The sequence below is a fragment of the Pocillopora damicornis genome, chromosome 13, assembly GCF_964200805.1.
Source record: "Pocillopora damicornis chromosome 13, jaPocDami1.2, whole genome shotgun sequence".
Lineage (NCBI taxonomy): Eukaryota > Metazoa > Cnidaria > Anthozoa > Scleractinia > Pocilloporidae > Pocillopora > Pocillopora damicornis.
In genome coordinates, this window is record NC_142682.1 from 7,365,198 (window position 1) to 7,382,519 (window position 17,322).

At 35.7% G+C, this 17,322-nt stretch overlaps 1 protein-coding gene across 1 annotated transcript in view; it reads right to left on the minus strand.

Moving 5' to 3' along the window:
* Positions 1-16,476, minus strand: part of LOC113678600 (WD repeat-containing protein 19) — a 37,307-nt gene extending 20,831 nt beyond the window's left edge. Inside the window, exons 1-21 of the mRNA XM_027195503.2 lie at positions 16,350-16,476; positions 14,699-14,790; positions 14,531-14,596; positions 13,930-13,994; positions 12,686-12,746; positions 12,235-12,287; positions 11,636-11,681; positions 11,237-11,297; positions 10,240-10,311; positions 9,569-9,649; positions 8,179-8,259; positions 7,761-7,792; positions 6,884-6,965; positions 5,944-6,035; positions 5,543-5,610; positions 4,370-4,432; positions 4,200-4,285; positions 3,331-3,357; positions 2,681-2,795; positions 1,827-1,933; positions 698-820 (exon numbers count right to left, since the gene is read on the minus strand). Coding sequence (XP_027051304.2) covers positions 698-820; positions 1,827-1,933; positions 2,681-2,795; positions 3,331-3,357; positions 4,200-4,285; positions 4,370-4,432; positions 5,543-5,610; positions 5,944-6,035; positions 6,884-6,965; positions 7,761-7,792; positions 8,179-8,259; positions 9,569-9,649; positions 10,240-10,311; positions 11,237-11,297; positions 11,636-11,681; positions 12,235-12,287; positions 12,686-12,746; positions 13,930-13,994; positions 14,531-14,596; positions 14,699-14,790; positions 16,350-16,355 — 1,479 coding nt within the window. The 5' untranslated portion in view covers positions 16,356-16,476. The remainder of the gene's footprint in view (positions 1-697; positions 821-1,826; positions 1,934-2,680; positions 2,796-3,330; positions 3,358-4,199; positions 4,286-4,369; positions 4,433-5,542; positions 5,611-5,943; positions 6,036-6,883; positions 6,966-7,760; positions 7,793-8,178; positions 8,260-9,568; positions 9,650-10,239; positions 10,312-11,236; positions 11,298-11,635; positions 11,682-12,234; positions 12,288-12,685; positions 12,747-13,929; positions 13,995-14,530; positions 14,597-14,698; positions 14,791-16,349) is intronic.
* Positions 16,477-17,322: the final 846 nt, after the last annotated feature.

Below are 17,322 nucleotides of genomic sequence, written 5' to 3' on the forward strand. Positions count from 1 at the left end.
TCTGAAATTGTACGGCTTTAAAATAAAAATATTTAATTCAACAATACTTTTAGGAAATATCAACTCAAAAAATGATATCAACGATTCGAATATCGAAGCGAAAATTTACAAATTTCTTGCATTTATGAGACCTGTGTGGTAGATTTTGATAGATTTATCTTAAATTGTTGCCTTCTAGAATTTACAATCAGAAAATTGCGTAGCTTTGAGTTGAAATTGAATGACACTTTTGGGACATATCAACACTTCAAAATAGTATTTACCGTTCTAATAAAGAGTTCCCAACGTCGCAAAGCCTCAGTTGAAAACAGAAATTGTTTTCAGCCATAATTCGCATGGCGTTTGGGAATGAAGTATTGTTAACTCCAACTGCTTTTCGAAACGAGTATCATTACGCATATTTTTTCTTCATTATGTGTTCCAAAAGAGCTATCTCAATCGGGATAGAACAGAAAAAAAATTATGAAAGTTTTGAAACCACGCGGCTGAACTTAAAGGGAACTTTCACAAGTCGTGGTATGGATGCACGGCCATGCGTACATTAGGATTTTAAGCAGTGGTAGCTCCTAACGAATTAAGTAGGACTTGCGCACGCGCCATGTTACAATAAACCTTGGACATACACTTAACCACAAATACAGTTCACGTTTTCATCCTTGAAATTCAAATAGATTTTGACGAAAAAACTTCCACTTACATCCGTGCCATAGATTAGAAAGTCAGAAGTCAAAGCACAGCATGTGATCCGTCCTTGGTTGCCTTTATCCGGGAACAGTCTGGTCTCTCGGTCATCTGCTGTATCCAAAGCTTCTCCTTCAATCTGCGATAGCATATATGTAATAATTAACGTTTCGATTGGATTTCCTGTGAAGAGCTTAACTGAGGAACCTGATGGTTTCATAAGTAGTATCACTCTCACAGGTACTGAAACCACTCTTTATTTGCTCAAAGTAAACAAAAGGCTTGTTACGGTGCAAGAAATAGACAGTCTTTTTATATCAACTGCATCCCACTTCTTGAAGACGTTCAAAATTAACACTATTTTTCACGTCATAATCTTCATTAAACTGCTAATGCCAATAGTCCATTTTACAGTTGTGCTTGGTTGCCAAGCCTTTGAATAGGAGTGAGGCTAAGGGTGACCTTGTTATGATACAAACCTTGCTGCTTTTCAAATGTAAATTACTTTGTTATCACGCTAACTAGATACTTGTCTCTATCACAACAAGGTCACCTTCAGCCTCACTCCAAATCAAAGGCTTGGCGACTAAGTGCACAAATGTAAAATGGCCTATTAGGCAAGGCACCAACTGTCTTTCCGAAAAAGGCTTGAAAGTCTAACAGCACTGTGGGATACGCTTGCCTTCGTCATACGAATACATGAGCGAGTTCGTCGAGGCAAACATAAAAGCAAAACTGAACTACTTGTTGAAAAGAAATCCCTTAAACTGAGAATTGCAATAATCAAAGTCAAAGCAATCACAACGGTAAATCAAACAAGGTATATTTCGAAAGGAGCTAAAGAGAACCTACAGCGGAGGGGTCCTATTGACAAAAACTTAAATGTGGCATCTAACTGGTTGAAAGAGAGGCGCGAGACCCTGGACCAATCAAAGAGTGCAGAGCAAAGGTTTTGAAAATTCCATACTGCAGTTAAGCTGTCGTAAAAACAATTGTGTTGCATTTGCCCCCACCCCCTCTCCCCAACGCAGCTCAACAGTTTCTTAAGAAGCTGATAAAAGAAAAATCTCGAATTACTTGTGACAATCGATTGCTATATTTTGCTTTTTCTAACGATAGCTTTTATGTAAGCCTGTCTTACTTACCAAATGAAGCTGAACTTTCCCTTCAAAAAGAACAGCAGCATAATCAGCGTTCAGATGAATGGCATTGACTGTACCGAGATACTCTCGATCTTTCAATTGCTCAGGACCTGTTGATACACAAGTTTGTAATTAATGTTGAACAACGAAATATTTTTCATATATTTCTACCGAACACAAGGCGATCCAAGCAGTACATGAACCCAGCAGGGGCACTGTTTACCATAGAGTCTCATTGGTTGAGTGGTGGAGCTTCAGAGCGCAGAATCCGAAAGTCTGAAGTTCGATTCTGGGTAAGGACTTAATTTTTTTTTTGTCCCAAGCTCGTGACAAAACGATAAAACAACTTTCGGTATACAAGTTCTATCCAAACAAGGCAAGCATCAACTTTTCCCAAAATATGAAATTAGAGCTGTTAAATTTAAGAAGACAGTGGATTTTGTAACTTACACCTTAGAATTAAATCCACGTTTTCTCATAAACACAATCTAATGTTAGCTAGGCTTATGTTCTACCTCTCGCTGTAACTAGTTCTTCACATTGAGTGGTTCTCTTGATATACATTTACTGCAGCAGCATTATACCATTGTTTTCAGACTGAATTATTCAGCATTGAATAAAACAGAGCGACTTACCCTTAAATAAAAATTACTACAACTTATTTTCTGCCAATTCAGTTTAGCTCCCTTTCAGTTTTAGGAGAATGTGCACTGTACGGCGAATTTGAAAACCTTTCAAATGCGAAAATACTGTAATACGAGAAATCTTGCAACAAGTAGGCGATTTCATTTCAAAATATGTAGTTCTATGAGGCTAAGTAAGCAGCAAAGCTGGTTTGCTTTACAGTAACAGCTTACCTTTGTCAGCTAAAGCATAAAACCAAGCACGATTATTCATTCCTACAGCCAGATGATATGGCCCCAGCGCCACAAAGTTTGGCTCTACGATGATATCCACACTCAGAGGTCGCTCCTGTAAAAAACATTGTAGAACAAAATACACGTTTGTTATCACTATTTTCTCATCTTGTCAAATGCATTCTCCTAGAAAAAGCTTGAGAATCAACAATCGCTACCTCGGAGAGCCAGAAAGTGAATTGTCTGGGGTTAAAAGTAGCTTAGGAGCGAGACAGCCCGTACTATCGAACCTCATTGCAAGTGAAACTGGGATGAGGTTCTCGACTGGGAGTATTGCTATCACTCCCTGGACAAGATGCAATTTCTTCCCAGCGTTATCTGCGCTCGTCCCATTCCTCCCTTATTTCCTCAAGTTTCCGTGACAGTTCGCCGCACCCAATCATACTCCCAACCTGGGTGGAGACGGGCACAGTGAAAGTAAGTAACTTTGTATAAAAACCCAAAGCAGAGACCTAGACCACGACTCGAACCCAGACTTCACGACTTGCAGTTCAACGTATTAGCCACTGATCCACTGTGTCTTCTACACCGTTATAATTTGCCAAAATTAAGGGGTCTGTATTTCGATCACTAAGATTCAAATCAATTACCTGCATCACATTGTCCACAATCGTCACCTGAAAACATCAGGAAAACAGATCAATAATCATAAAACCGTTACGTATATGTTTCTGTTGAACACAACTATTCCATGAACTTCTTCCCGATAAAACGTTATTCTATACGAGTCTTTAAGCAATCCTGATTAATTTCGCTTATAAGAAGACATTTCATGCCATTTCAATGGTTTAAACTGACTGAAAGATCAAACTGCATATAATGGTAGTGTTCTAGCAGGAACTTATAGAACTGAACGGCGAAACACAGCGGTCAAACGTCTGCGCATGTAGTAACATGGTAACGACTAGGTGCCGTGCTTAAAATCTGCCAGAACGGAATTGCCTCACACGAGTTACGAACAAAAACACAAGTCTGTGTATCACTGAGTTTTAGAAGCGCATAGCTTTTTTGTTGAGGCTCAAAACAGAATGGTAAATCAACAAGATATCCGTACTAGAAGAAGCTTTGAGTTCGAAAAAGCTCGTGTTTTCCTCCTCTTTCCTTATCTCTGTTTCCTTTCACAGATTTCTGAGAACATTCCAATTTTCCTTCGCTTTTTTTCGCGAGACAGCTCTTGTTTCTTATGTTTTCCCTTACAATTTTGCGCGGGAAATTGGCGCGCGAGTGGCCAGAAGTAATTCCTTCGCGCATGCCCAACGTTTGACGATTGCCACTAAGGCGAAGCTTAATTCGCAAGATATGTGAGCGCAAGCTGTACAGAGAGACTACTCGGTACTTCAATCGTTTAAGATTTTCTATGTGAGAATATCTCAAAGTAAAAACAATCACCCGACGAAGCATATAGTCATTTGTAGTCTGGATTCTTCAATCAAATAATCAAATCAAACACTACCATTACCTCTTTGAGGGATGTTAGATATGACAATCGTGTTCCGCTGGCACAACCAAGGACAGGTAACTTTGTAAGATAAACATATATTGCACCTGGGTAATAATCGAGATTGAATCGAATTAAAATGTAGACTTTGAACGAATCGTTACACATTTAGAGATTGTTAGTAATTATACCTGACTGAGTGCTAACAGCCAGCAGTTGTCCATCGTCTGTCCAGGAGATTTTGTCCAGGTGTCCTAACACACAAAGATTAAATATATTGTTTAGAGCTACATGTAACTCAGGACTTAGAAGTGGTCCAGCTTGGACTACCTAGAGGATGTAGTAAGACAGTAACCAACTGAGTAGTGGTTAAACGTGTCTTAAATAGATCGGAAATAGATCAAACCATGTCTACTACATTGCTAATAAAGAATCATTGGCAATTTTTATTCATTCGCCACCAAAATCTCCATGTAGAAGAGATCCTTCCTTTCTCGTGTTAATTATTAGACAAACTTTTTATCGTTTGTAAAAATTCTCAACAAGCGGCGGATTGCAGGCCTTATAGATAGTATAGAAATGTATACTCCTAAAGCTCTCCAAACATTACTTGCATGACGAAAGATACGTGTCAAGAGATTATACGAGTAGCTACTGCAAAACGTTTGGTAAAAAACACATGCCACATGTGCATTGGTATGTGGTACATATTTTGGTCAGGTCTAATGCAAGAGGTTTTTACAAAATGGTCAGGAATAAGGACATGAGGGGGAGCGAACAAAAAAAATTGTTATCATCTGCAATTATCAGTGGTGGCCACAGTTCAAGTTGTTCTCACATGTCCGTACGCCTCAAAAATCCACCCATTCAGCCAAATCTACACCTACTAAATGAAACTGGACCTCGAGCTCTCCAATTGTCTCTTCCTGTTTGAACGTGTACTCAACAACACGCTGTATATCTAATTCATTTATATGAAGTTTGTTTCCGTCACAAATTGTCAAACTTAAAATAAACAAGACCAAAATTGTGTCCACAGGAAACCGACTAAACGGGTGTATAGGAGCATATTTTTCATATGCACTGTATATAGACGGAATTTCAATTTTCATCAAAATAATCTGAAGGTTTACATTTCAACTTATCCTGGGCTTGAAATCGTTTGATTTCATTACAAAACCAAAAATTTGCTTTGAGAAAATTTGAGATGCTTTCATTACATGTCCTTACTTACATAAGTTGTACATGTACTTTTAGGAGAAAATTTATTGTTGAATTTCGAAGAGTTGAGAATTGACCGAATCCAATACAAAAATATTATTTCTCCTTACTGGTCACTAACTAAAAACACCATTTAACAATACCTCCCGCATCCTCTATAGTAATTATAGCATAGATCTCCTTCATCTCTGCCAAGTCATGAATCTTTACACTGAAATAAAGGAAAATCATGTTAAATTGTTACTGTGCTGTATTTAAATACTGGTGAAATAAAAATAAAACATGTCATATTGTAACATTATCAACTAGTTCAGGTATTTCATAAAATTTTCCTGATCTTTGCTGGTTGAAGCTGTCTACAGTATAACATTTTTTGCACCATAGTACACCAATAAACTCTATCCTCTAATTATTTACCCCTAAAAGAACCCACACTTTGGAAGAACACGAGAATATTTTGTACATTTCTAACTGAAGGTAATTAAGTCTGTTTAAATTAATAATTAACATAAATGTCACATATATAAATTAAAGCTGGCCATACCAGTTGTCGCCGCATGAGGCTGCTTTGTTAAGTTCAAGAGACATGGCAATGCCTGTCAGCTCATCCTTATGATCTCTTGTTTGATACAATTCCTGTCAGCAGAAGGCAACAAAATTGCTCATTAAAACTCTTACTACTACTAGGATAGGAGACGCGCTGAACCAATGTTTATTGTATTGGACTCTGGATGGAGATGTCCAAGGTAGCGTTACAGAAAAGTCAGTGTGTTAAGTTTTGGGAAATAAGTTACTCTCACGGGGTCTCTCTTAACTTCAAAGCTAGCCTGCGTTGCTGGCAGTCTGTGGTTCTCTCCGCCCCCAAAACAGCAGACCGCCAGCAACGCAGGCAACTTCAAAGTCACCCTCCAATGGAAAGGAAATGCTTGGGGTATCCTATGAGATAGACAACTAGCATCCTATACAAAAATAGAAAAGAATACGAAACAGACTTCCAAATACAACTTTCATTATTGAGACAAGATGGAGAATCTTGATCTTGGTGAGCTGTACAATGTAGTTTCCAGGCAAATAAAGGCTAAATATGGCACTCAGTAACACAATTACAAGTTCGACATGTAGTGAAAGTTCTGAATACGAAAGCAATCTTTGCAGTGATGAACACTGCTTATTTAAGCAGGAGTGAAATAAGGCCTGTAAAAAAGACTCAGGCCTGTATGGGATTTGAACCCATGACCTGTGCGATACCGGTGCTATGCTCTACCAACTGAGTTGACAGCCAACTGGTAGCTGGTCCTTATGTTGGTTGAAAGTCCTCTTGTAAAGATTTGTTTGGCTTGAGGTCAACATCGAAAAAATTTAATCATTTACAGTACCAAGTACAAAAAATGTTTATTTTTCTGAAGACTAGTCACACTAATGTTTCCAATTACAGATGTGAGTTAATATCCATAGTTACAGTTGATCCAACAGTTTTCCAGTACCTGTCCTATCTCCTTCATATGAGTAGAGATCACAACAAAATAGCCATTGGAGAAACCCAACATTATGTAGCCATCACCAAACCTGTGAAGAAAGAAAAATGAAGATGAAATTGATGTTGGCCAAGATGATGATAACGATGATGATAACCACAATTACCATATATACTATTACATGTACATGCCGGCTCCAAGTTCAATTTTTCAATTGTAAAACGGTTACCATATAAAAAACTATGGTTGCCTTGACATTTATTCACCATAACTCTTAATGCAAAGTTAACAGTTATGGTTAAATGTTACACGCAATATTGGAAAATACAAAATGAAGTTTATCTCAACGAAATCAATTGACTTGATCTCTGTTCATTTTAGGTTTATGCTTATGTGGAAGTTTAATGGAACGGTCTTTAAGCCGCCAATTGGCGACTTGTGTCGAAATATTAATCACCAGATATATTCTTCACTCGCCATGGCAACCAAAACAGTCACAACTTGTAGCGCTGAATTGTTAAGGGGAGCACTTGCAAATTATAGAAAGTGATGGTGCATCTATCTATGCTTTAAAACATACAATAGATTTCTTTTCTTTGGCAAGACTGAGAAACCTTTTTAGCAGAAAAAGGAAAATCACACAGACACCTTGAAGCTCTGGATTTATGTAAAAGTATGATTTACATCATAGACCATTATATATATATTAAGTCAAATATAAATTAGATACTTATTATGTACTAGCTTAAAAAAATAAACTGAAAAACTGTACTGTGTACACACAGGAGAAAATCTTTAATACCAGTTGAAACCCACACTATAGAATAACTGATACCACAGAGTGCCTATGCAAATTTAAAATTATCAAATTTAAAATTGCACTTACCACTTGTAGGCTACTATGTTTCCATATCTTTGCTGTTGAAAAAGGTGAAAAGGTATTACAATTGTATTGTACAGAAGCTCATCTTAATTCAACATACTGCAGATGCATGTGCATCTAAACCTTCCACTGTAACCTGTAATACATGCTCAGTAGGTATACATGTAGCTCAATAAAAAGTTCTCATTTATAACATTTGTTACTTTCTGCATGGGCTAATATTTACAATACAAGCCTGTAATTTGTACATACAATTTACACTGTTATAATTTGGGCAATCCATGCAATTAACTTTTCTTTCATAAATCAAGTGTGATATTAATTTTATTCAATAACTTACACTTGGTTAATCTATTAAAAAACAAAACACACTCATTCATGCAATGTAATATTTTAATTTTATTGGTAAAATAAGGGTTACCTGAAAAGCCAATTCAATGGGGTTATCAGGATCATTCAAGTTGTATAAATACAAAGTTTTCCTTCCAACTATAATGCTGACCTAAGTGGGAAAAAAAGGACAAATCATGAATAGTGAGTGAAACAACTGTACAGTACAAGATTAGTCAAGAGATTGATATCATGTTGCAACTCCGCTAATGCATTGTAACACAGCAGCTACAGTAACTTATGCTATCTTTAGTTATTAACTTGTTAACTTTTAATTTATACCCCATTGAACAAGGCAAAATCTGCTGTGTGAAAAGAAAGGGGTCAAAGTCTTCTTATCTCAAATTTCCACTCAATAATTTCTCAAATAGTCTCCTACTTATCAAACTTGAATAAAGCCTTGATCCTCAAAGTTTTCCAGAATCAAGGATCAAGAGTCAATGATCTAGGATCAAGTTTCTAGGGATTGCCAACTCTTGAAAGGTACAGTATATGACTGGTAACATTATTTGGATATTAAAAAAAGTCTACCATGTTGGCTGCTGGCCTAAATGTTAAATAAGAGGCCCCCTCCCCTCCCCCCATTTTTATAGACAACTGATCACAGTCTCTAAACAGGAATACATGTAAGCGTGTAATTTCAGTATGAAATTCCAATTTCAAAGTGCTTGGTTTTTAACTAACTTTTTTAGTACCACAACTGGTAACTGTCCTGCTATTAAAAATTAGTTGATTGTCCACAAGCAGATGTTATTAATAATGTAGTGTATTGAGAGCATACCAAGAGTAAATAGAATAAAAGAGATGGTAAGTTTTGAGCTCAGCAAAGAAATGGAGAAAGATGTTTTTCCTCTTGTCAAGAATATGGGGCAAAGAAAAAATTCTGAGTCCCCATGAGGAATCAAACCTCAGACCTTCAGATTCCGCAATCCAATGCTCTACCACTGAGCCACAGAGACTCTGTGGTGACGAGGTCTATTACAAAGTTCGTATGACACACATCCTGCATACTGCTGGCATAAGCAATGTCAATAGCATCATCTTTGTATATAGAATAAGTTTTTCCTCATAGGGAATCAGAATTTTTTTTCTTTGCCCTACCCTCATGACAACATCTTTCTCTATACTAAAAGTACTTCTACCAGTGTTAGTGATATTACTGTTAGACTACTGAATATTATAAAAGTACTGTAATCAAGTAACATGATTGTACCAGCTCATTAGATACTTGATCAATGAATAAGACACAATGTAGAAGGCGATGAAAGAGTGAGAATCTTCATTAAATGAATACAAAACGAAAATAAAATAAACAAAAATTATTCCCTCTCTTTTTTACTGAGAAATGAAAACAACTTAGGATTTACTTTATTTATCTAACATTAATTATTATATTAGCATTTTCTCAGAAAAGAACTTGCCGTTGTTTCACCAATGGAGCTACGTTCATCAGTCTTCATCTCACTAAACTGAATTTCTGTAGGATCTGCTCTAATAGTAGCCTGTACAATACAAATCAAAGCACATACCCATGTAAATGCATGGTTACCAGTCAACAACCTAATCATGTGTTATATTTTCTAATCAAAAGTCAATTTGAACAATTTGTACAGGTAGTAGTTTTCTTCTTTCATAAATCAAGCAGTTTTGCTTAAAGATTATGATATACACACTGTAAGTGTACACCTTTCCTTAGAAAGGGACAAAATGATTAGAATTAATAGAACTGAAAAACTTCCTGTAAACTGTGCTCTCAGAGGAATAACTGGTGAGTGAAGGCTCTTGCCTCAGAAATTTTGGTACCCTGCCATTCAAATATTTTACTAAAAGCAGAATTGTACAAGTTACTCACAAATTAAAAGTTAGTCTTCTGTGGTACCTAAGGTGCAATAGTCTCAGTACAGCCCTGTCCCAGTAAGATATTAAGTAATTCTATTATACTTTTTTATTCCTCATATCAACTGTCGATCAACTACATGCAGACTCACACAATACACAGTGACAAGTTTGGATTAAGAAGACTTAGTTCCAAAATCAGAGTCTACATAGGAGTATAAATAAGAGGGATACTACTTTTTATCAGCATTATTACCTGTCTAATTGTATCTCCATCAACATTACTGACAGTGATGCACTTGTCCTCTCCACCAAGAGCTAGTAAATTCTGATATAGAGAGAAAAACAATGGGAACAATACACTTAAAACACTCTCACAAATGTAATTAAGATGATGATGGTGATGATGTACACTGTACACTGATTACAAATCAGTATTAAAATTGTTGTGGAGATTATAAAAATACATCAGTTGACTGGTTGATTGGTTCATTATTATTTAATATCTCCCCATAATCACCCCTAATATCATGACTGTCATTTGATCAATAACTGTGAAGCACCATCACAGAAAATTTTGTTGGTAAAGAAGAAAATGAAGGGAAATGCAGTTGCTTTTAATTTACTATAACCTAATGTATTTGTAATAAAACTGTTGTTCTCTTCAAGATCAGCAAATATTCTTGGACAATCAATTATTCAACAAAAGTAAATTGCTATCTATAATTTAATGAGTTACATGAATTACTTTTTATGGTTGAAAATGGATACAAGAATTTCTTTTTGCACAAACACTGAAAAAATTACCCTATACTGATTTATAACATGAACTTAAAGCTTGCAAATAAAAAAGATAAATAAATAGATGAGTGGGAATTTCACAAAGTGGCTCTTCTTGGCTACTGTTTCCCAGGTGGAATTGGAATTTGTAATCTTGGCTTTCGCTGTGGGAGGAAAACACAGAACCCAGGAAAATCCCTCAGGGCAAGAATGAGAACAGATGACAAACTCAACATACATGTGACAATGGTCGCTGAGTTGAACCCTGACCACAATGGTGGGAGGTGAGCACCCTCCTTACCTTACCATCCCTGCTCCCCTCTCCCACAGTGTACTGTAGCTTACAACCAGTACATGTAGTTGTCAAAAGAACTAGGTAAAAAAATATGAAAACTGTAGAACCAATATAGCTATTATTAGATATATTATGTTTAGTTATAATAATTCACCCTTTTAGGATAACAGTGTCATACCTCAGAGTTCCATGCTCCACACACTATTTTCTTGGTATGTTTTCCAAGAATTGGCACTTTCCTGAAAAAACAAAATAAATTTCACCTTGAAGATAAACATCATGATTTTCAAATTACAGCCATGAATATTACAGACCAGAACATGGAAATTCAACTTGCTGTCTCATAAACCAGTATTACTCTGACAAGACATTGTCACAAGCATTGTAAAAAAATCATAATAGCATCAGAGACCAAAAAGGGGATTTTCTCCATGAAATCTTCCTTGATTTCTTCCTTTTCATAACTCAATTAAGTTTTCAGAATACTAATGCAACTGTGAACATTACCTACACTAAATTTTCAAACATAAAGTTCTAAATTATTTTAAAGAATACTTCTAAGCAAAAATTAGATTACCTTGATGTCTGATGGTTGTACATCAATAAATTGCCTTTGGATGTACCTGAGAAGTAAACAAAGATCTAATTAACACTTGAACAGTATATGTACATGTGTGTGAACCTAGACACATACATACAACATGTAGTACATAAAATCATTCTTCTGTTGTTTCCTCATCTATGTACATGTAGGTCAGGTGTTTTCTGTTAACCTTTTAACTCCCAGAAATGATTAACGTGAAACTTCTCCCAATCATGTCCGTACATTATCCTGCAAACAGGTATTGAGAAAACTCCAATTTATCAGGTAGAAGTTGTTGTCTTGATTTAACTTAATTCTCAAAACTGATTTGCAAGGAAATGTGTAACAGCTAGAGGGGAGAATTCACAATCAGATCTTGGGAATTTAAGGGTTACACCTGTATACAGAGTTTCCTAGGAGCTGGCAGCCATTGACTTTAATCATTTGCTCACATTCCAAGGTGCACCTAATGAGCTATAGATGTGGCTCATTTGGATTACACTTAGTTTTAAGAATGACAGGAAAACTTGATGCTCAATACTAAATGTAACTGCTCTTCCCCATTGTCTGCTTAAATGAATATCATTTCTCACCTATTGCAAGTTGTGGTCCAACTCTTGACCATAATAAAAATGCCAGACCTTCCCTACATTAATGAGAAACAGTCAGCCTGGAATCAATACACAATCTCAAAATGTGTGGGCAGTATACCAAAAAATTGAGTCTATGCTTAAGGAAGCTGCCAACAAAAACTACAGGTTGTTTGCACACATGTATTGGGAGAGTATTTCTTTAATTACATGTAAGCTGAGCGAACCCCCAGGTTAAGGCTTTGCTTAATCTGTTTGCTGATGGGGCTTGTTATTTTTTTAAGGATCTTTAAAAACCCTTTTTGCAGTCTAAGTCCATGGCTGACAAAACATGGTTAAATGACTTTGCATGTACATGTCCCTGTCAGTGTCAATCAGGAGGTTTGTTGTAAACAAGTATTGATCAGAATGACTGTAGAATAATCAGGCATGAATTAAAATTAGATAAATATACCTCAAACCACTTTCCAGTTGGATGGTCTTGTGGGAATTAGCATCCCACAGGTAAACAATACCTGAAGCAAAGGAGGATAGACAATATTTTTTTTTCAGCTCCAAATATTGCATTCTAGTGTTCTGATTGGTTCACTAACTCTGGTTATCGGCTCAAATTCCAAGCCATCTTATATGAAAATGAATTGCACCATATGTTGCCAAGCTAAAAAAAGGTTCCAAATATCCAACCATTCAAGATATTAACTAGTGAAACCAGTCATTCCATTCATGCTTGTTGGAAACAAGATTGTTTATAAGCAATTTAGCTCTGCACACCTCATTGGCTATTTGTTATCTCATTTATTCAATGAGTGCTCATGGAATAATTGTTATATTTTACATGTACTTGCTGGAATAATGTATGGAGCAGCTTTAGTTTATTTTAAGGAGAAGTAAATGTTCCCAAAGCCTAAATCCAAATCAAAAAGTGTATTATATTAAACTTATGATGCTTGCTGGCAGATTATAAAAATTTCAAAGGGTTACCTGGCAACTTACGGGAAGCGTAATAAATTCTTAATTTCTTTTTCTTCCATCTGTTGACATTTGACTGGTTTGTAGTCATATTAGAAGCACTCTTGACTTAAACATTTATTTGTTTGCAAAAACCTGAGCAAGAGATGCTTGTGAACAGGGTAATGAGGTTAAATTGTACGAGGTTACTGGACAGGTCTAATTATGTCACATTTTAAGCACTTTAAAAGAAATTTTTTAGCATTCAGTAAAGCTGTAAATTGGTAGTAACAGGTAGCTGTGAATTTTCACTTTTTAATGGCAAGGGAAAACTATAATTATACAGTATATGGAGAGTAATTTTCCCTTAATGCAATTACAGCCTTGATATTGATTGAAGAAAAGTAGAATTTCCTCAATTTTTTCTTTGATATGAACAGATGGACATGTATTAAATGTTTGTGCTTAATACAACTGCAGGGTCTCAGCAACAGAAATGGAAAGATTTTGCATGTAACCAAATTGATACATGTGAATTGTTCAATTTTATTTAAATTTCAGTGAGTTTCTGTATAATGACTTATAAAAGTTACTCACATGACTGATTCGGACTCTGTGCTGTTGGTGTCAGAGTTGATTTAAATGACATGCAAATTGAGCCAAATGTAGATAACACTGAGTTTGAGCTCAGTAGAGAATTTTATTTAGAGGATACAACTGCTAATTTGAAAATTATGACTGTGTTATTACCATTTTTATCCTGTATGATTGCCAAGGTGTCACCATCTTTGTCCCATGCCATTCCTGTGCATTGTCTAAATCAAAGAAAAAAAATTCTGGCTACAGAGAGCACCTCCAAAATTAAATGTACATGTCATCACAAAAAGTACTTTTTTCTCAATGCATGAGTGACCATTATTCTACAAGTCCTGTGATCTGATTGATTCCAGGAACAGGTAAATTATTCTCCACTCTGGCCTACACACAGCAAGTAGTATCCATTGCATAATGAGTACCCAAATTTACACACTTTGCTTTGTTGCAATTTTTCATGTTGTTTTGCTAGCTGGGCAACATTTTTAAGACAAGACCAGCTCATTCATTAACTTAAGCTGATAGATTATAATTTTTGTAGTTGTTTCCTCTTTCTCTCAAATCCCTTTGGTTGCATGCCAAAAATCTATAGTTTGACACCCAGTACACTGAGTTAGTTGTGCTTTGCCCCTTTGCCAAGTACTTTTCAAGAGTTAGGCTTCTAAGCTTTTGCCATGTTATACAATTACATTTCATTAATCATGGACTATGTAATTACACTTTACCTTCCTTAAAATACTAAACGAAAACCACTTACCCTGGAAGGTTGATTTCATCTTTCTGTTCCCCATGACGATCATAGATCATCAAAACTCTGTTTGTCCTGCATTTTTTGGACAGTAATGAATGGTACATGTCTGTTTGTTGATAACATATATTTACAGGTACTTTCACCTGAACTCTATATTACTTAAATATATCTTACCCAACTACAGCTAAATAATTTCCTAGTTTCTGCTGCCAGCAGTATTGGACTGTACCACCTCCTGTCACCTTCTCAGGAACACTGAAGACACGCTGCAATGTCATAAATAGTAAAATAACTAAATTAGCTGATAGCAAGAAAAAATTACTACCTTAGCGGAACATCTCAAAAAAGGCAACTATTAGACAAGAGAGAAGTAGTAGTTGTAGAGAGATGGCCACTGTTTAAAAGCAGAGAACTAATTCACAGTTTTTTCAAAGGTTATAACATTGTTATCCTAAAAAAAAGGTTACGAATACATATGAATGTGCACAAGAATGTATAAAACAAATAAATGATGTTCACAGTATAAATTTGTACACAAAACAAAACGAAGCAAGTAAAATGAAATGCAATTTGAACAGATTTCAAGTCATTTTTAGTTTACATGTACATAATGAAATATAACCCTTTAGGTCCCACTGGTACCTGAGACAGAATTTCTCCTTACACTATCAGTACAACACCAAGCAGACAAGTAATGAGAATAGAGAGAAATATCTTTTAGTTGATCCAATTCCAAATTCTCCAAACTAACATCAAATGAATTGTATAACAGACAGTAAGGAGAATTGCTAATGAAATCTTGGGAGTTAAGGGATTAATTACAACAAGCACGCATTCTGATCGGTTCTTGCTCAATGTATAATCTATTGGAGGATAGACACATGGATGATGTTGCCATTACCTACATCTTTCTTTTTCTATCATATAAATTTATATATATATTATTATAATGGTCTTTTTTATCAAAGATGCTAAAATATCAATCTGAATGACTTTAACAAAAAAGCTGCCCTTTTTGTGTAACATTTTAACAACAAAAACAACAACAAAACGTTATTGCTCACAAAATGGTATTTCAAGGGAAACAAGAAAATGATTTTGTTATTACTACATTCAAGTTACTTATGATGTTGCAAATAAAATTTTAATTTTCTTTGGCAAAAGAGGATGTATTCAGGTCTTGAAAATAATGAGGAATTTCTTGTTAGAGATATACTGCCTGACACGAAATCTGCCCTACCACCATATCTTTTTGACTTCCCAAAGTAAAGTAACAATTTTGATTTGTAAAAACACGTATGTTAACGAATAATTATAACCAGAACGCCACAAATTCATGAGAACGCTTTCATTCTTGGCTGTTTCTTATGAATACAGTCATAATATTAGGACGAGACAGATACCATCCTCTCTTCTTAACAGAAAAATTAACACATTACCCTTAGAATTATGGCAGACAAAGCATTGCTATTTTAATCATACACTTGTAAAGATTGACAGATGTTGACAGCAGAATTGGACTCGACTACACCGTTTACATACAAGGAACCAACGGCTAAATAATTTGCGGCAAACGTTTAAAACATTGCAATATTCCACACGTTTTTAAGCAAGAAAAGTATTCTGCTACTATTTTCCTGTTTCAAATGCGTTTCTAGCATTTTACTTGGCAGGTTAATCCTTCATTCCAAAAAAAATACACTGTGTCTGACTAGGTTTGTTTATTTACCATGGTGACGAGGGAAAAGACAAAATGTCTTAGAACCGTAATGTTTTGAAAATTTCGGGGAACTTTTGCCTTTAAGTAGTGTAAAATTCAACTTACTTTCATGATTCTACCGTGCGCTTCCAAATGCGAAGAAACTTTATCCACTGAAGAAATAAATTAAATAACGAAGACCGCCATTTTGAATATTGGCAAAAATCTTACATCCAGCGGATGCCGCTAGCAAATACTCTGTCAAATAACACTCATAGCGTGTCGTATGAACAGAAGCCCATGACCAATGCTCTGACATCTTGAAATTAAATTCAAACGAATACTTTTGTCGAGTTGGACGTAAGGCTAGAAAATTGCTAACAATTTTGACCGCTTACCCACGCAATGCATAGAAATATTAAGGGGGGCTCGAAATAGCAGCAATATTTAAAGATTGTCGCTAAAATTAGGCAGCGCCAGTGTGAATTACAGTGTTTAAAATACTCACGACAAACGTAATATCCGGGTGTGAATACGTTGAATACGAGAAACCTCTTCCATGATCAGTATATCTGACAATTATTGAAACAGGGTAGCTTGTCTACATCATGTGGTCGTCTAACATTGTGCAAGTAATAAGAGTTATGCCTGTATCTTACTGATTAAAAACTATCGAGATATCAGGTTGAAGGACCCAAGGTGAAGGAAAGCCTCAAAAATATTATCAGCCATTCCATGCAGACTAATCTCCACTCTCTGAAGCTCGACATATCAGTATTAATATTTAAAAGAGATAATAGAGCGAAAATAAAATATATATAGCTTCAAGCTCAGTGTTCAAATCAAATCCTTTTCAGAATTTGCACGAGTCACCCTGAATAAGTCCTACTCTAAGTTACTTAATGACGCGTCCGTAACACAAATAATTCGGGATGTTCACACTGGTAGATTTAAGATATGTCCTTTAAGCTTTTGTTATCATTCAGCAAGATTCTCTGAGGCTGAATTTTTCTGGCCTCGCTTGAGACGGCAAATAACTTTAATCATGCTTAGCGGTACAAAAATTTTATGGATGTGGAAAAAATAAACCAACATGTTT